Source organism: Tenebrio molitor, chromosome 1, assembly GCF_963966145.1.
Source record: "Tenebrio molitor chromosome 1, icTenMoli1.1, whole genome shotgun sequence".
Taxonomy (NCBI): Eukaryota; Metazoa; Arthropoda; class Insecta; order Coleoptera; family Tenebrionidae; genus Tenebrio; species Tenebrio molitor.
This window is the reverse complement of record NC_091046.1, coordinates 6,698,356-6,719,148: the sequence shown is the minus strand read 5'-3', so window position 1 is coordinate 6,719,148 and position 20,793 is coordinate 6,698,356. Positions and strand designations below refer to the sequence as shown.

At 33.9% G+C, this 20,793-nt stretch overlaps 1 protein-coding gene across 5 annotated transcripts in view; it reads right to left on the bottom strand.

Moving 5' to 3' along the window:
- LOC138128118 (glutamate receptor ionotropic, kainate 2-like) overlaps positions 1–20,793 on the bottom strand; it is a 96,852-nt gene that overhangs the window by 44,491 nt on the left and 31,568 nt on the right. For all 5 annotated transcript variants that reach the window (XM_069044317.1, XM_069044316.1, XM_069044328.1 and 2 more), the window contains exon 3: positions 15,841–16,002. In XM_069044317.1, the coding sequence (XP_068900418.1) occupies positions 15,841–16,002 (162 nt within the window). The remainder of the gene's footprint in view (positions 1–15,840; positions 16,003–20,793) is intronic.

Sequence of the window (20,793 nt, the reverse complement as noted above, 5' to 3'; positions counted from 1 at the left end):
CCACTTTCAGCGGTTCGCGTTTTGTAACGAGATAAAACTGCGCTAATTTATTCTTCCACGTCAGACTTGTTAAATTAAATTTGTGAGTCGGCATGAAATGAAATTTATGTCCACGGAGGTGCCATTCATTTAGAATTATTTCAGCATAGTGTCACACTTAAAAGAACCGCACCTGTTGATTGTTCACCTCTCGGTGCCGTCATTAATTCAATTATTTAGGAATGTACTGGTCGACACTCGAAAATGGTGGATGTTTTGGTTGCACTCCGATTTATTCTCAGCTTTATCGCTAGAATCATATGCTAATGGTATGCAGAATAAATAAACAAAAATGTTTAAATGGCCGCGGGTAACAATAACAATATTTATTAATGCTCACAGTGATGAATACATTGCGCATAAAATACACCTGTGCGATAGACTGGTTTATTCAATTTCAGTTATTAATTTATTAAAAATAGATTTTAACTGCAGTGCAGGCACAAGAAACAAGTTTTGTTTATGTACGAATTAATTACTTCAAAGTATGTCATAATACAGGGTGTTTCTGAAATAGGTGCATTAATTTTAACTGGTAATAGAACTCATCAAAAGAAACAACTTTTCTCTCTGCCATTTTGGCGAAAAACGTTGCGTAATGGCTTAAAAAAGTAGGAAATATTTTCCTAAAACCGTTCATATCTCCAAAACTAAGCTACCTAAAAACGTGAAACAACCAGATTCTTACGAAGTGGATTTTTTGCTATACGGGTAGATTTATTTGAATTTCGATTTCGGCGTTAAAACACGTTTTCTGGATGAAAATGGATGTTTTTTTTTATATTAGCGCTGATTTCAATTAGCCATTGCAGTATTTAGTGGCGTAGGGCTATTTTAGTGAAAAATCTCTCCAATTTTTTTTTTGGAATTAAACATCGTTTTTCGGCAAAATGGTAGATAGAAAAGATGTTTCTTTTGACGAGTTCTATTACCAGTTAAATTAATGCACCTATTTCAGAAACACCCTGTATTATCCAAAAAAAGAAAAATAAATAAGTGGGTTCTTTAATATAAAATAGTATACAGGGTGTAGAATGGATTTTGGTACTATTCCGGACACAGAATCTTGGCCATAACTGACATTTAACTGACAAACATGTGTGAACTGGCCTTTATTGAATATAACCCAACTTTTGACTCGATAATGCCATTTCCTTGCTTTTTGATGTCAGAATAAAAACTTCAAAGTGATTTTTAATAATTGTCATTTAATAATGACGCTAATGATTGGTTTACATCATTTTTTTTAGAAATGTCAAAAAAATGTTGGCCAAGATTCCGTGTCCGGAATAGTACCGGGTGATCAAGAAAGACTGTTTAAGTTGGCAATACAATTAAGAACATTTTTTTATTCGGCTATTTACAACACTAAAACCGGATATGTTTTGTGGGTTTATTTGACAGATATCTGACATAGCATTAATAACGACAAAATGGTAGGTTATGAGAGTAACAATTAACGGCAAAAAGAAATCAAAGTTGGAATTCGGAATAATAATCTAAAAAATAACTAAAGGAAATTCTCGAAGTGCTTCTCATTTTGCTTTAAACATAAATTAACTCTTCTCTCGAACGATTCACCAGAATGTTTATTTTAATTTGAAATGTCAAATTTGACTTTTCACTGATGCGGCTGTCAGTGTGAAGCCGTCAACAACCGGAAGTTACTCCAGTTGTACCATGTAAAAATAAAATTCAGCATTACCAACTTAAGGGTGCCCATCACCCAACGAAAATATCTATTTCGTAACTATACAACCAACCATACAACACCTGCTGACCGTTTTACGACAGGCACTACCATGCAGTGCTAATAATGAGGGGATTAGTATTTGTTACCTCCTAGTGTGAAGAGGAGCACTTCGCCCAAAGGAGACTACCTGCTACTCTGCCCTGTTTCTAAATCCCGAGCCGCTTTACGAAATTTCCGTCGGATTCCCCAGAATATGATTTAAATTTATAAGTAAGAAAATAAAAATTTTGAAATTATAAATCAGTTTATTTTCATAATTAAATAAATATACATTATTTTTGGCTCTGTAATTATGTTTTGTAAATAGTGACAGTACGGTGTGTACGCATATGATATTGTTGCTTGCCCTGCGCGAACCTTGATTATAATTTTTTAGTTTTGTTGTCCGTTTCGGCATTGTTGATTTCAAAAGCACTGTTACGTTTTTTTACTGCTTAAATTAAAGTAATTAACTAATTCTTATTTGCTTTTGTCTTTGTACAACGTGATCAACAATGACTGAGTCTGTTGGCAATGAAACAATTGAAAAGTACTGTTTGATCTAAAAAAGCATAAGAATAACATGTAACAATAACATAATTGTAATAAATAACATAGCAAGTGTCGTACAGTTGCGAAAAGTAAGACAGAGTAAAATTGAGAAAGAAATTATATTCATTATATTTACCTCTTATTACGTATTGCCTTCATTCTACGTTTTATACTTTTCCGGTAACCGTTTGTAGAAATCTTATTCTTGCCATGGACACCCATTTTTAAAACGCACTCGGATAATAACTCAACTTCTAGTCACTAGGACGCAGTCAAAATAAATAGAAATATGTATAAACAAACACAGCATATTTATATTCAAGATTGACCTGAAACGGGGATGAATAACGGTGTCGTCCAATAATGATCCTTTAGCTAGCCGAAACAGCCAGGTGGCAGGTAATTTGGACACGGCAGATCAGGAAAACTTCCCAGAAGAATTATACATTTGGAATTTTGTGATCTTATAAAGAGCGATCAAATTAATTTGTAATCAAGCTATCCATGAATCCGAAATCGTATGTCGATACTGGAACTCCACCAATAAACACTCCGCCAATAAACACAGGTTGAAACACAGGTTACATAGGTACAACGCGTAACAGAAATAAGTACATTAATTTTAACTGGTAATAGAACTCGTCAAAAGGAACAACTTTTCTATCTACCATTTTGCCGAAAAACGATGTTTAATTCCAAAAAAAAATTGGAGAGATTTTTCACTAAAATAGCCCTACGCCACTAAATACTGCAATGGCTAATTGAGATCAGCGCTAATATGAAAAAAACGTCCATTTTCATCCAGAAAACGTGTTTTAACGCAGAAATCGAAATTCAAAGAAATCTACCCGTATAGCAAAAAATCCACTTCGTAAGAATCTGGTTGTTTCACGTTTTTAGGTAGCTTAGTTTTGGAGATATGAACGGTTTTAGGAAAATCTTTCCTATTTTTTTAAGCCACTACGCAACGTTTTTCGCCAAAATGGCAGAGAGAAAAGTTGTTCCTTTTGATGAGTTCTATTACCAGTTAAAATTAATGTACTTATTTCAAACACACCCTGTATTTTCATATCAATACGTTCCACTATCTTGTTTTTGGTTGTCACGGCTAAATATGTTATGTTACAACGGGCAGACGTAAATTCCTCCGATTTCAACCCTCAAACATGTAAATTGCTCTGAAGGATTAACTCTAGCCTTTCTGGAAAGTGGCAAATTGCTCCGGTGGTCTGTTCGGTACCTGAGAGGATTAACTCTTCAGTAGTACAGTACACTGACAAGTACAGTTGCGTGCAATATCAATATCAATGTCATTCTTTGACGCAATAGAAAATGCTCTATTGTGATACATTAATAATTGAATTTTTTTTCTCAATTTTTTGACACTTTATTGACGTGAGTATAATCAGACGGGGATTTTTTTTAAATTTGTGACAATCTAACCAAATTTTGAAATGACATTGACGAACAAAATTTATTGCTGGCGACTGTACCTTAATATATACTCTAACAAACAAACAAAAAATTTTAATCAAATTAAATTAGACAACATTGTTCAAATTTCAATGTCGGAACAAACATGTTATATTTCTGACAAGAAAAAATAACAAAATTGTGTCAGTTTATCCAAGATGATAAAAATAAATCACAGCCGCCCCTCATCCACATTCATCATGAATGGATAATATTCTACGATTATGTGGGGTAGTCGATCGGTCGGACGTGATGCTTCCATAATCCGGCGGAGAAATTTACCATGCCTAATTAGGGGCTAATTTGACCATCGGAGAAATTTTCCATGTCTTATCAGTACCTAGTTTAACCATCAGAGAAATTTACAAACACCGGTTACAACAATGACCGAATATTTTTTGACTTTTTAACTTTTCACTGTAAGATTTGATTTATAAAAATAAAACAGGGATAAGTATTGCTTCCCTGTTGTAACTCACCTACCGGACTCAAATTGATCATTTCCTAAAAAAAGCCCATTTGGCTTATATAACTGCCAATTTTGACATAAATTTTGTTTTTCATGGAATACATAGCAGCAACGAACTAACTTTACCTACAGTTCATAGAAAATCCCATCCCATTACGGTATCTACATTACCTGACTCGAGTTTTCCTATAATCCACAATGTAACTTAAATGCCCCTTTCTGCTTTTATCTCGTTTTACCTGGAAATTACTTTCTTTCTGTGATATTCGTTCACTTTCAAATTTTTTACAGTAAGAATCGTTTCTGTCATAATGTCGAAAGTTACCGACAAATTAAATAAATTTGTGCGGAACTTTAGAAGTCTTATTTTTTCAAGTGATGCTTTCGTGTTGTTTTTTTGTAAGATCTGTCAAAAATCAGTGAATTTTGAGAAAATGTATTTGATTGTTGTAAATGATGTTTTTTTTTCTATAATGTACAGTGAATCACTGAAACAATAATACTTATAGCAACATTTAATTGTCAATGTTTATCTTCGAATTTTTAATGCCTTTTTCCCTGCCTATTTTACCAATTTTTAATGCTTAATGCTCTATTGATAATGTAATCGAACATCTACCGGACAGTATGAAATTAAATTTTAAAGACGCAGTCGAAGTATTTGTAGACAAAATCGGCAAACAGAATTGGTACCTAGGTCTGTGTCTATTTAAAGCAGTAGCGAGGCGGCGAGTCCGACCGCTTCCAGGGGGGCAATATAAATTATGAGGGCTTATAAATCACCCCTCGAAAAGGAATTTTTCGATGCAAAAGTTACGTTGCATCGATTCATTATTTTTAAATAGAGAGAATTACATTCCATTTACTAAAAAAGTAAACACACACCTACCTAGTTCGCAAGATGCTCGTCATTTTGGTGTAAGTCTGAAGATTGGCAAAGAAATAGGTTTGGAGAAAAATGTATGAAAAGTTTTTCAATTATTGTGTTTTTTAAGGCGTTCGGATCAAAATTTAAAAATAATTAACCTGTCCTGACATAGAAAACAACTTTGTCATCCTGTATAAATATCGATCTCCCTTTAGAATTGAAGATTAAAGATGTTATTTATCGGTAAAAAATGGGTGTTTTCTCGTATACATTTTCGGTACTGATAGAGAGCCTTAAACAGTCCTTCTTGATCGCCCCGTACATAGGCACTTTACGTGTAATAGTGAAATATTAAAAATCTACGGATAAAATAATAATAGCCATGACTTCCGACAACAATAAAGTTCATTTTTTGACAAACGCAACGAGTTTGCTGTCCAAATCTCGCAATTTTATATCGCGAAATGTAAATATATCGAGCGATCCATTGAATTTGTTATTATTAAAGTTGGCGCTGGAACTGAAGCCATAGGTCTTTTTGAATCGATACACTTATTTGTGTATAAATTAATTTTACAAAATGCTATCAGTGGAGTAAAACGAAGGGCCCGTTTGTGCTTAGAACAAAATGATGAACACTTTCGGCATCTGTTGTTTAATAAAATAAACATTACCATTGTAATTTTTCTCTTAATCCCTCGAATCCCTAATTCGCCATTTTCTGTTTTACAATTGTCATTAAATGTGACGTTTGTCGCGATAGTTCAAAATTAGACATGCGTTGACAGTTCCAGTGCCAACTCTAATAACAAATTAAATGAATCGAGGATCGCACATACGGGGTCATTATAAATGATTGTCTCATCGCAGTAGGCGTTGGTGACGTAGTTGAATGTGCCGCAAGCTTTATAACATGAGTAAGACTAGCATCGCCGATAGGTAGCGCTGCTGGCGGGAGTGTAAATTTGTCTACTAGTTTGTCTAACGTTGCGAAGCTAGCGGCACATCTCAAATGTGTGTGGGTTTTCAACGCCAACTGCGATGGGACAATCATTTATAATGACCTGTATAAACCGTACACACCGATTCTTAAATTTAACCGTTCCCCCTTTGAAAATTAACCATAAACCGGACCTAATTTGACTGAAAAGTGTGTGGCCAGTCTAGAACATTTTGAAATTCCCAAGCAAGTTATTAAAATTTTAGAAAACGATGCGATGTGAGGATGACACGTTTGAGGTTATGTCTCGGTGCATGTGAATCATGAGGAATTTAACCTGGAAAATAATAAATAGAAAGACTTTGCGGGGTCTTTGTGAGTACTGTCGCGAGCAAAAAAAACTGGTCGTCAAAATCATACTTTGACGCAATGGAAAATGCTCCACTGTTGTATGACACTAATTTTAATTTTTTTCTCATTTTTTTTGACACTTTGTGACATGGGCATAATCAGACAGGGAAAATGTTTTAATTTGTGACAGTCTAACCAAATTTTGAAGTGACATTGACGACCAAAATTTTTTGCTCGCGACATACATTATTGTAATATCTGAATATTTTTTAACAACTACCAACGCACTTTTCCATGGGAACTTTCAAAAATCCCTAAATTCAACTTGACTTTCTCGTTAAATTGATGCTTCATTTTAGTAATTATCCTTAATTGCGTACTCAGAATTATCTAAACTTTTACCTAAGTATATTCTGTTTCAAAATCAAAAATCCACCAACACTGCATTCTACCTCGAAAATAACGGGTGACTATTAAAATTTTCACTTGGAGTTGGCTTTGAACGAGTTTTAATTTTTTATGTTACTTTAGACACACGCAAGAACGAACGACAATAATGTCAGTCAGTACAATTGAAACATAGCTTTGAAATGTCAAACTTGTCAGTGTCTAAGGTGCAACGGAAAACAAAGAATGATCCATAGCCAACCCTAAGTGAAAATTTTAATAGTCACCCGTTATAACCGACAACGTCGCCAACTTTTGTTTTTAGTGTGTTTGCAAGCGTCAGAAAAAAGCGGGGTTATGAAAGAAAAGTGTTTACAGTTGTTTTGGTCGTAGTTCATCGTGTTTTTTAAATTCTTCGAAGCAGTTAATGAGCGCTCGTTCTAATTTAGCGGTTAAAAGATTCCTCGTTTTTAGAGGGATTTTTATATGTCAAAATGTTAAATTTTGGCGGGAGGTTGGGTTTAAATTTATTCTAGAGATTTCTTTTTTCTGCCAACATAATTCAACAGGTGATGGATTTTTGATTTTGAAACAGAATATAGAGCATTTTATTTACTTAGATTAGTGTTAATTATACATACACGTACAGTGGCGAGCACGGAATTTCGCACACATTGGTCATTTCACTGGCATAATTTTATTAAAATGCGATACTGGCGACAGTTTCGTGCCAGTTTAGGTGAAACATCAGTCATGATCACATATATCATGATTGATTATAATGAAAATAAGGCTTAGACTAGATAGTTTTTTTTAATGACATACAAATTGGTGTGCGAAATTCCGTGCTCCCCACTGTACAGTCGCAAGCAATAAATTTTGATCGTCAAGGTCATTCTTTGACGCAATCAAAAATGCTCCATTGTAAAACAGTCGTAAATATCATAACCTATCATCATTGTATGACATTAATTGTCATTTTTTTCTCAATTTTTTGACACTTTGTTACGTGGGGATAATCAGGCAGGGGAATTTTTAAATTTGTGACAACCTAACCAAATTTTGAAATGACATTGACGACCAAAATTTATTGCTCGCGACAGTACATTCTACGGTGTGATCAAGAATGACTGAATCTGTTGGTAACAATGAAATTTGGCTAATTTTAAATTTACCATCAAAGGTTCATTTTTGTAATAGCATAAGCATAACTGGCATAACCAAAAATGTTTTTAATGTGGTCTCAAGTTAAAAATCCGGTCAGTGCCAATTACGAGACAAAAAACACCAGTACTTTTCAATTGTTTCATTGCCAACAGACTCAGTCATTGTTGATCACGCTGTGCTTTAAACAGACTTTGTGTACGACTGTAGGTTCAGCTTTGACTTTGATTTTCTTTGTACTTTATACAAGGAAAATATTTTTAATACGGATACAAACAAAAGATTTGTTTTTATTGCAAGATTTCGCAATAAAAATCAGTCGGCTAATTTTAATTCCCCTTTTCAAATTGCCAGACATTCTTATTGTCCCGAACACTTTAGCAAAACAACGAAGCAACAATTTAAAAACGGATTTCCTCGTAATAAATGATTCGATCAAAACGAACAAAATCTTCTCTTGCTCGGGGCGAACCTCCCTCCATAATATTTATTTTCCATACTCGCCTCTCACGATCAATTCTTGTTGTCATTACACACCAACGTTTATTATCGAGTCTAAGTGTGTCTTCTTTTTAGTCCCAGTCTCGGAACTCGACACAGTCAAAAGAAAAATAATTGTTTCAAGTTTAGTTTGAAGTTGAATCCGACCCTATTTAAAATTTTCCTTTCGCTACTTTGTCATTCAATAATTTGCTTTGATACGGTTCGCGAAGGCCCCGAAAGTGTCATCTGGAAGGTTTCACTTCGGGGAAAAATTTCGTCAAGGTTTTAAATTGTTCTCGCTACTTGCTCCGAAAGTCTGGACCCGGTTGTATATTTATTACACAAATATTTGCTTTTATCACGCCCTTCTTTACAGTAATAACATCGGTAGCGTTAAGGGTCTTAACTGCGCACCACCTAAAGAGATTACGTTTCGAACAAATATGTAACGAGCTGTACAAACATATCGCTTCTACAACACCGACTCAAATATTGTTCTGGTCAGTGGTAATGACGCGAGGGTGAAGTGCGTATTTAACGGAGAGGAAGGGTTGCCGATGGGAATTGTGTTTTATCGCAATAAGTCATCAAAAAATGCGTGCAACTAGTGCTTTTCGATAAAAGTGCTAAACAGGAGGGCCGTAAAGCGCATTTCGTAACAGAAACATTACCTTAGTTTTATAGTTGGGCCATCAAAATAGATTCTTTGAGAGGAGTTTTCTCTTCATAAAAATAAATTGCATACTCTCGAGTCCCCGAAATTCGCTTATCCCACGTGTAATTCCCGACTTCATAAAAATGCCGATGCCCTTCCTCCGAGAAACACTGCACTCCAAAAATACACCCCAGATATTACTGTTTACAACGTAATTACATTGTAAAAATGGACGGGCACTCGAATTACTTTTTATTTTCTTGCTCAAAGAGCTCACTTTGAAAGTTTAATTGGATTTTTCCCTTTTATTATATTAATGACAAGCTCGCAATTATTATTTCGCTCAAGGATCCTAGTTTTCAAAGTTGTATGAGATATTTCCGGCCCCGATGTGATCCCTCTCCCTTATTAATTACACAAAACCCGTTGACCAGAAAATTTTAATTACCCACGTTACTAATTTGTTTTCGCCCTTCAATATCCAATCGGGTCTTTAACAGGCGGTCGACCCGGAGGATCGCACGGCCATTTACCTTAATTATAAGGCAATCACGTGTCACTTCATTAAAGGCGAATTAGATAAATCTGGCGTGCCGTACTGCCTTTCTGTTCCTCAAAAGCTTATTTTCACGATGACGTAGATCGTGAAAGATTCCAACGTCCTCTACGGAAATTGTGTCTCTGCTTTATGAGGATCCATCATTGTACCTACTTATACAGGGTGATTCTGAAATAAGTTTGGAAAAAAAACCGGTAATTGGTGATAATGAGAAGAAGTCATAGACAAAACATTTTTCTTATAAACGTTTTTTCGTTTTCGAGATAGAAATGATTGAAAATTTGGTCGAAATTGCTAGTACGCTGCTGAGTTAAAGGTGATTATTTTGGTAGTTTAGCAACAATAATAATCAAAGGTAAAAGATGTCCGTCAGTCACAAACTCCTCTCGATCATTTCCATAGAAACATTTACAAAGCAGTGTGCTTGCACCTACGATTTTATTGCGGAGTTGATGTAACAATTGTTGCTAATGAAGTGAATAAATTCGGACAAATTTTCCCTATTCATAGGCGTTGAAAATACAAGAATATAGGGTAATTTCCATCCTTTGATTTAACCTCCAAAATCCATTTACGCAGAATTAATTTGTATGAAGGATACTCCACATTTTTTTCCAAACTTATTTCAGAATCACCCTGTATAATGCTTCTGCATTCTTTTGCACCTTGTCTTATCACAATATGACGTGAGAAAGCAGCACAATAACGGTAAATCTGTGTCACAGACATTGGGGTGTAGTAAGCTCGCCTCGTCATTTCTGTTTCCTTGATTTTAATTTAACTAAATGTGTGCGGTCCTGTCTTTACTTGTAAGTTGTTACAATCCTATTATTTACAGTTTTCTACTATTTCCCCAGATAATTCGAATAAGCGTGAAAATTGCAAAATAACCTGTCGAAACAGTTCAAGAAATATCACCCCCATTACGTGTTATATTGCTTTTTATTAGAATGTGTCAAGTCGCAATGTCACGATGATTTAAACGAGTAATTTCCATAAGCGTTCCTCCTCGAATCGCATAAAAAATTCCCAATTCTTTTACTCCAATTTAACCCGATGTCGATCTTATCTGTCTCGTGTAGGCCTAAATTTTTTTCCAGTTTCCACTCCACAAAGCTCCTACAGCTCTCTCCCACACATCGACTGTAAATCCCCAGATTTACAATAAAAAATTATCTTATAAACATATTTCTATAAACTATAGATCACCATACTTGGCAAAAACACGGGGTGCTTATGGAATATTTTATCTTCGCAAACATTTTGCCTGCCATAAATAAGCGTAGCCGGACCTACGTCTCCGTTGATAACATTCCAAAGTAAACGCTCAGATCCGGCAAGTTTCATTAAAAGTGAAAAACATGAGCGTTTTTAAGACCGAAGTTAGTTTTGTAAACTGGCAAATAGGATTAACGGGTCGTGGTTGACAAATGTTTGAATTTAACTCCGAAGGCGACAAGCGCTTTGAATTGTTCATGAACCGACGTTTATGGATTGCCCATTTGTAATAAAGTTTGCTCAAGAGTAAAACGCTATTCTGCTCTCTTTAAAAGGAAAAAACTGTAGCTGCACAAACACAATTCATCATTATGCATGTTGTTCGCAGAGTTTGTTTAGGGATTAGCAGTCGGTCGCTTATCCAAGGTAAATATTGATCTCTGGTGGGGATCAACTTGTCATGGGGCTTACCAAAAGTTTGGGAACATTTTATTTCGTTCCTCGTGATGTTGGTGCCGATAGCGAAAAATGGGTCGGCCATGACCGAAGTTGAGGCGTATCTAGAAGGGATAAAATATTCTGGTGCGCAATTACCGAAGGGATATCTTTAATTAATAAAAGAAGGATAATATGCGAAGTTGTCGCAAAGTTTAATAAGTGAGTCGAGGGAATTGGATGTTGTAACAGCCGAGACAAGATCTAAAATTTCATGGGAAAGATGTGCCGCTAGGACATTATCTTGCAAAAAGATAGAAGGAAATAATAGTGAGGAGGTCGGATGATCCGACAGGTTAACACATGAAATGTGAGACATCAAAGAAACCAAAACACAAGTCCGGAATGGGCGAGGGTGAAATAGCGTCGAAAGAAAATGGAGTGCTCTGGAAGAGGTAATTATACTAAAAGCTAACTTACAATCGAATCCTTCAAATTTGCATCAGAAACATGTGGCAGATGTCTTTGTAACTGTTGGGAAAGAGATGTGTGCAAGTTAAGTAAAGGAAATTGAATGATTAATGTAATTTCTGGAAATTCGTGGTTGAAGTATATTATACTCAACAAGTGTGTAATGTCGTAGATTCGCTACAGGGAGTAATAACTATCACACTTGAGAAGAAAATAATACTTATATTACGATCTACAAATTTCATAATTTTCACTATCAAAATTTATTATTATTTTTTTTTTAATAAAAAGCGACTCGCGAATTAAGACATTCAAAAAATACTTGTGGAGTATGAGTTATTACTCATGGGCGTGAATAATAAATATCATTACTTAACAATTAGTGCATTTATAATGAATGTATTATTTGATAGAAGTAGAGAAAATCTTACGTAAAAAATAACGATAATAAATGATATACATTTGAATAATTGTTGGAACGATATTATTTAATATTAAAATAATTTTGAAATAATGGGTTCATAGCAGTGTTAACATAACAACCTGAACTGCCTCTAGTGTGTAATTATTGTTAGTTAGGATGAATTAAACATACATTTAACGAAATCTCAAATGTCATTTTTTAAACTGACGATATTGTTTTTCGTATTTATCCTGTCATTTTACTTTAATCTCAACCTTAAAATAAAAGTGTCACCAACTGTTACAAAATTCCCTAATTACTAAAATTGATTTTATTTGTAAAAACTTTAATATGCAAATTAGCAAAAATAACATAAAAACTCGTTTTATAAAACTTAAGAGCACTCGTCATTTACAGGCACTCCTGCCAGCGGCAGTCGTGCTGCAATTCTGACTCGTGTCTTAATATTAAGTTTTGTAAAACTCGTATTTCGATTAGGTACGTGTTTCTACAAAATTTTACATAATAATATATATTTTTAGATTATCAAAAACAATGTAAACCTTCCTGTAGCTGGTCATTTGTTGTGTGAGTTAGGTGCAGCTAATGTTGGTTGGGATATTGGTTAGTCATTTACATAGATTATTCGATTAAGTTTGGAGTTGTGTAGTACAGAATAGAGTGACACTATGCGTATTTTGAAACTAATTCAGAAGCCTATTAGCATTTTATTAGAAGAATATTACCTACTCTTATTAGTTCCGTAATTTTGATGCATAAACATGAACCTATCATTACGATACCTATATTTGTTACGAATAGCAATGAGAGTATAATTATTTATGATACTGTGTGCTTTGAATTCTCTGTGCGCGCAACTGCCATAAAAGATTTGCTCTCTACGAACGTTCAGATACTAAAAAATATTTGACTATTTTGATATTTTCTTTATTGATAATTAATTCTATAAAATGTCAAGTATGTCAGATTCTGAATTCGTAATCAACCCATCTTTTGATTTGATTATTTATCTTTAAATTTTTTTGCTAGTAGTGCGAAAGAAAACGTTGTTTCTACACTAGTGCGTTAAAATGACGTTTTTGAAACCGAAATGCCAATCGAAAAAAATGATTTTTTATCATGATTATTATTTTCAGTTGTATTGCAACAAGTTGTTTTCGTACTACAATATACAGAATTTTAAATATTTTATTATTAGATAACTTCGTAAGTGGATTACATCTATCTACTCATAGATTACATTATATTCATTTACATTGTACTATTTACAAGGTGATTAATATTCTGCATCTTATTAAATTTAATCTTTGAAAATTCCACAGAAGGGCAAATTTTATTTAAATTTTGTATAAAATATACTCAATAAGAATCTATGTATTAGTTTTTTTTTATTTTCAAGTCTTGATAATCGAACTCTTCAATAGTTGTGCCGGATTTATAAAAGAATTAAAAAATCCAAATTTCTTAATAATAACATGTCGTGTGTGTGCTAGAATCCTTTGAGATTTTTATATATGACATCACTTTGAAACCGATCCTTCCAGACACAAGAAATTTATTGTAGGACATCATATAAGATTGTGACGGTAGATTTTGCCCTTATAAATCCGTGTTGATACAGTTGCATCTGAAATTCTATCTTTGTTTGTTGTGATATTTGATATGGTAAATTAAATTAATAAGAAAAGATGAACAACAGCACATTTTCACGGTTACCAAGTATATTTTAAAATTAAAATTTTTTTTGCGTGTTTGAGATTTTAGATATACAGTCGCGAACAGAAAAAAGTAGGACAAGTCCTATTAATAAATTTAGCTAAAATTGAGTTGAGTAAACCGGGCTTACTATAATAAATAAATACAAATTTTAATAGTAACCTTAGAAATACATATTAAACAGACTTACATTAGCGAAAAAACATTGTCCCACTTTTTTTTGTCCGCGACTGTACATACACTAAACTGAAATTAGTAATTGTAACATAATTAAGTTTAATTTTTGCAAAATGTAGTAACACGAGAAATTACAATGGATGGCATCAAGAACAGAGTTTGAATTATTTAAAAGTTTTTAAATCAAGAAAAAGAAAATAATGCTGTGATGCACCTTTTTTTTTAATTTGACAACTTTATGATATTACGTATAAATTACGTATATATAATTATGGTCAAAATTCAATGACATTTTTAAAAATTATTTGACAAGAATTGTCAAGTAGACAATAAATTAACAAATTGAAAAAACCAAATTTACATTAGGAAAATTTTCATTTCCCGTTTTTTTTTGCAACTATCATAAAGTTGTTAATGTAATGTTTATTATTATTTTATTATAACCCCAAAATTGTACATATTTCTTTATTTGTTATTATATTACAATAATTTTAGAGTCCGTTAGTAGTCCAGATGATGCAGTTTTTTTAATATTCTTTTTAGTACAAGACTTGCAAATTTGTAATTTTTTAAAATTGTAAAATAAAAATCATGCAAAAGTAAGGCTTTATTTAATTTAAACAAGAATATTGTCCTTTAATTATAAATTAATTGTAAAATTATTCATTTGCGAAAAGCAAAGTACCATTCTTACACAGTGTGAGCAATGGCTCCATCATGTTCAAAACAACGTGGCCTTGTTCTCTACCCCAAAGTGAACAAAGTTTGGGATGCAGATATATCGGGTGTTCATTTAAATTTCTCCTCAAAGTTGAAGAGTCGATTGTGAACGCACCACGGATTACGGATCACGGATGAGCTGTTTAAATCTAACCTCACTTTTTGCGTCGATAGTATTTTTACTCTGCAGACTGAGGAGTGGTGCGTTCACAATCGACTCTTCAATTGAGAAACTTAAATGAACACCTGATATGTTACTGCAAATATTATTAAATTTTAAAATACTTTCTTCATTTGAACCACCTGTGTTTGAGCATTTGACAATTCTTTGCCTCGACACCACACACTGACAGTAAAATATGTTCTTTTTTGTTACTTTCAGAAAGTCTTTAGTCCATTGGAGAGTTACGCAATGACGTCTATAGTCTTTTTTAAACTATTTTTGTCCGAATTAATCTTGAGACAATGCTATTGCAAAGAATCACATACGCAGCTTGTGTACACAACAATTTTTTTGGGCTTGGGATTACAACAGTTGCTGCGCTCGTGCGAGTAAACTTCCTATTTCTAAATAACTACTAATTAGAATCTCACATTAAAAATCTATTTTTTAATCGTCTTTAATCGTGTTTACTCAGTGATTTCTATTTACATATGTTAAGAATTAGTCTAATTAACACAACTGAATTTTTTTGGAGTAATTATTATCAAAGTATTGTCTCTCCGTTTGTTTGCTTTTTAGTTTTTACAATTATTGTAACTGCAACGAGAGGCAAACATTTTGCATAAAATGTCATCATCAGCGTTATTTTGTAGGGAGTGTTTGCAAGTGGCAAATAAACAAAATCACAGGGGGTAAATTAATTTGGAGCGGCCGATTTAAAATCAGTGTCTTATCGAAGGCCACTTAAACATTCATATTGTGTCCTCGGAGCACCCTAAAATGTGTAAATGTGCCTTGCAAATGCGGCACTTAACCGAGCACTTTGTTATGGCGGTCCACTCACCCTTCTTGCTGGCGTGGAAGCTGTCATCACGGGGCACGTATTGGATATCATACACAAGGGATGTGTACGGCAGCAGAGTTTTATCCTTGTTGATTTTGTAGACGGCATGTTTGAAAGCTAATTCAGTAGCGCTGTCTCTCTGGTCCTCGGTAAATATCGCCCCTGAAATTTCACCATTCAATTAGCATGTGGCGGTGTATATTATTTTACGTTGCTAATGGCGCCAACAGTGCCTCCACGAAACGAGCAAAAATGGGGGGCAGGATTGGGACAAATTTACTGTTGCGGGAATGCTTCCTAACGCAATCCCCATCGCAAATTCCGCCGCTTCAATCATAGAAACGGATACTCGAAATATGACAGCGCACTTCCGCCACTCTATCTCCTAAATAGGGGAAGGAGATTTGAAAAATTACTACGGGTAATTTCGTCTTGAACGGCTGGGATTAAAATAAAAAGATCTTGAATGTGGAGCGGGAAGGCTGATGCAGAAATAGGAATTTTCACGAAAACGAAAAACTGAAGCTAAGTCATATTCAATTGGATATTGAAGACTGTTACATAGTTAGCATAATTGAAAATGTTTTTTGTGACAGATGCAATTTTGTTTCAAGACAAAGATATTTTTCATTAAGCTCTTGACACGCAGAGCTTTCATTCATCACCTTTCGTAGGAAAATTATAAATAGAAAATAATTTAAAAAATGCATCAACACTGCATCTTAACACAAAATTGCAATAGACAACGTTGCTTAATTATGAAATGACTTCTACGAGTGAGATCAAGCTGCAGATTTAACCAGACACGTTGAATGTGCTGCTCCGGTTTCACGAGTCGTATTGAATCGTTTTATTTTAATAACACTTCCAACGGTATTGCCTTTTATTTGTAAAACATTATCCGACCAGGATGACCAAGACAACATCGAATTCATGACAACATCGAATTAAGATATTTTTTGGGCGCCCTTAATAAAAATGGTAGTTTCACGTCCTCCCAAGAGGACGAAAAGTAAGTCTTTTTCGGACGCTAACCGTGTTGGTCTGTTTAGTAGGTTAACAACGAAACCGACAAAACCGAGTAAATCGACTGAAAACAAAATAATGAATATTTGACAGTTAAATTTAACCAAAGTATTTTATTTGCCCGAAAAAGTGTTTTATCGTTTATTTCTGGTGCTCATTTGGTGCATAATAAGAGAATGAAGGTTCATATAATTGATAGCAACAGGAAAGTGATGAAGAAATGTCTAATACAACAGCGAAAGTGATGAATAAATTGTATTGGAAATAATAAATTTCTCGTTTTGTTGGCAAGCTGATAAAAATACTATTAAGAAATTGTTAATATGTTTTAACAAATTTATCTATTTGAAAAAAGTAGATACGAAATAAATTTGTAGTTTTTCCAATGATGTCTTTTGCTTTGTAGTTCGTGCGGTTCCGCCTAAAAAATTTAATGTCCACCGCTGCCAAAAGATGCCTTTTATCCTCGCCTGTTAAGCCTCGGCGGCGCCTCGGCTAGAAAACCCAGACTCGGACAAAAAAAAATGTACTTTTTGGCCTTGATACACAAATATCTATTTTCGGTTAGACTCATTCTCTTTCCTTACACCTGTATATGAACCAAAATTTCAAAATCAGCCATATTTTGACGAAACTTTTTTATTAAATGTCATGCTCAAGACCGTTTCTTCAGTTCAGCGTCTCGAGCCGAATAAAAGAAATTATCTGTCCTCACATCGAACAATAAACCAGATTGACGATCGTCAATGGCAGTTAAGTCGCAGGATACGGGTCCAGGATGAGCTGTCATCGAAAAAGCCCCGTCTAAAAGAGACAAAAGGCAATTATGTCCGGTTGTACATCTTCCTTTTCATTTGTGCCCGATCCGTTCGCGTTTCTTTAGCAAACTGTCGCTCTGCTAAGCGACACTCCAAATCCGAGCGTCGCTAATTTGATGCCGGAATAAATGTAATCCATTCGGCATTCATTCCGGGGGCGCACACTATTTTTGAACGTGAAATATGGATACGGGACAAGGCCGTATTAATACTCATTTCGGAGCGAGATCTTGTTTGGTAAATGTGATTTATTTCGGGACGGCTGTATAAACTGAATTTGAGTCTGGGTGGCTGAGGGCGTGACAATTTTTTCAACTTAGTCAAATCCAGAGAGAAATTTTATTACTTACACTCCGGTTATCAACTATAAAAAGGTTATTTACCAGGGTGACGACACGACGAACTAGCTCGTGAGCTTCTTTAATCAATAAATTGACAAGGATAATAGGGGACGACGAGGGACTCCGGTTTTGACACCTTATCATTCCTTTACAATTTTTACGGAGCAGCTTCATCGCTTAATCCACTCTTTTGAATAATTTTCTTTCACGCTTGCTCCCCATATTGATTTTATAATGTTTCGGCGAAAACGGTGGGCTTGTGAGTCCAGGACGCCAAAATAAGGCAATATGCCCGTGTTACTCCTGCCAAACCACTCTTGAGAGAGTATTTGGCCTTAAAATCGTCCTCGAGGGGACAGTTCTTGCTCGATGGCTCGACGCAGCAACTTCAAAATATGATACGTTGTTTTTATTAGATAATCTGATGTAAATCCGGACGAAATTGAGGACTCCCATTATTACGTGTTAGCTTTTGATATCTTGGGTTTTACGAGATATAGAGACTCGTTCAGTTGAAAATTACTTTTGCGGAGGTGTAAGGCTGGGAAAAATATTGTACGTTTGAGATTTTCAGATCGTATAAAATCGAGACAAGTCTCGACGGATTGATCTAACGCTTCTGGACAGTTTTCATGAATTATAAATTTCACAAAATTTTGCGCAATAAAAGAGGATAAAGGAGAAATATATTTTTAGTTTTTTCAAATTTGCAACAATATTGAACTGAAGTTTGTCTTTTTACCATAATGACAAAACTCTCGAAGAAAGATGCCATTGTTTTATTATGTATTGTTTTGTCGAGTAAATAAATTTATGTTTGGGAAATTTCAAAAACTCAATAAATTATTTAGCTTTAAAAAAAGGAATTAAGAGTTTTTTTACGTGATAACCTTTGATATTTTAAATGATTAAAAGTGGATTTTTCTCGGTGCATGTCATTATCTTCGCTAGAAATTACTTGGTGTTGCAATTTTCTTGCCTAATTTCCCATGTGCATTTAAATTAGTTTCCGTAAATTTGTCCTGTCATTCCATTAAATCGGGAAAGAGGTGCTCGTCACAACAAAAGCTTTGGTGAGCTCGGACAAATTTTAGAAAATAATTCCTGCATTGGAGAGATTATGGGTAAGCAGTTGTAGTATTAATAGTAATAATTTCTGTTTATCAATTCGTTTTACAAGATTCATTATTTATTTCAAATAAATAATTGTTTATGAAACTAACAAAAACGAGTAAAAACTAACAATGCCTAAAGTTCATTCAAAAATCAAAAAACCAACTATCGGCAACGCTATCTGGTGTAAAATTAGGTGAGAATTGTAATTTTGAGGTTAAGTGTTTATTAAGTGTCTTGTTTTTCTGGGCATGTTTAAGTAAAAATAATAAGAATTAATACATGAAACATGCTGAGCAATAATTAATCAATTTGAACGAAATTCAAAGCGATTGAATTTTATTTTGAATCAAATAAATGTCATAATTTACAGTTACCAACGTAGTATGAAAAAATAACTTCCCAGGGTTTTTTAAATTTTACCAACCTAAAGCAACAGGTGGTGGTTTTTTGATTTTTGGATGGAGTTTAGTAACAAATTGGAGTACTTTATTTTTAATTTTGTAAATAGAAATTATTATAAGTAATTTTAATAAACTTGTGGCAGTGTCTCTAGTTTTCAATTTAATTTTTTTATTTCGTATGTAATAAGCTGGTTGGAAAGGTTAGTTAAAGCCCAAGACATTGGTCTTGAATTTTCTCATGGGATATAAATCATATCTGCGCAAACGACGAATATTGGTTTCAAGTAGGCGCTACAAACTGACCGGAAAACATTGTCATTTGTTCTCTCTCTCTCTCTCTCGTCTATTTGCATGTAAAGTTGTCGACGTTTTCAGTTTTCATTTACAGATTTTTCACTGGTTTATCGCTCCGCCTTCGCGAAGATATTTCCAAGGTCACAGTCCATGAGAGAATGCAATTCCTCTATTGTTATAGGAAATTTTTGTATTGTAAATCAAAGATGTTATGTACTTAAGTTGATTAATTATACAATAATTTTTTATTAATAATTCCTCTAACAAAGATTATTTATAGGTATCGTAGTACAGCCAGATCTAGATGTTAGAAAATACTTCGCTAAGAAAAAAGTTTGGGAACTATTTAATTGGCAAAAGATTTTTAGTTCATTATTACTGCATGAATATTCTTTTACTAATCAATGTTTTAAATGCGTTCTTTCTGTAACGTTATAACGTCGAAAAGTAATAATTTGTTGCTTTAAAAATACATAAATGTAAAATCGGTGGAAGTGAAATTTTAAACTGAACAGGAAATGTGATACATACTTATTCAGTGAAAATGTTAGAATTGGATTAACAAGGGAACAGTACGAATTAACACCAAAAGGATTCTAGCGAAATTGGTAATACATGGACTGCCAATTATTACCTTAATGGGAATCGTCTCGAAAATTCCTAGTATGGCCTTAAGGTTTTAGATAGGTACATTAGTGACAATGTTTTTTCTATATTAATAGAAGTTAAATATTTATCTATCCATTTAATAAATATTACTAATTTCTAAGAAAATAGAGACAATTTTTGAAGAGACATTAATAAATGTTGTGTTTCTTAGTAAATTGGATGAATAAGGGAAGCAAAGAAGTAAATTAATTTGGGGATGCTTCAATATGTAAAGGATGAGCGAAATTCTGAAATAACATTAAAAAGTCTCTTGTGATTATCATCTGATCTGTCTTCATGTTTTGATAT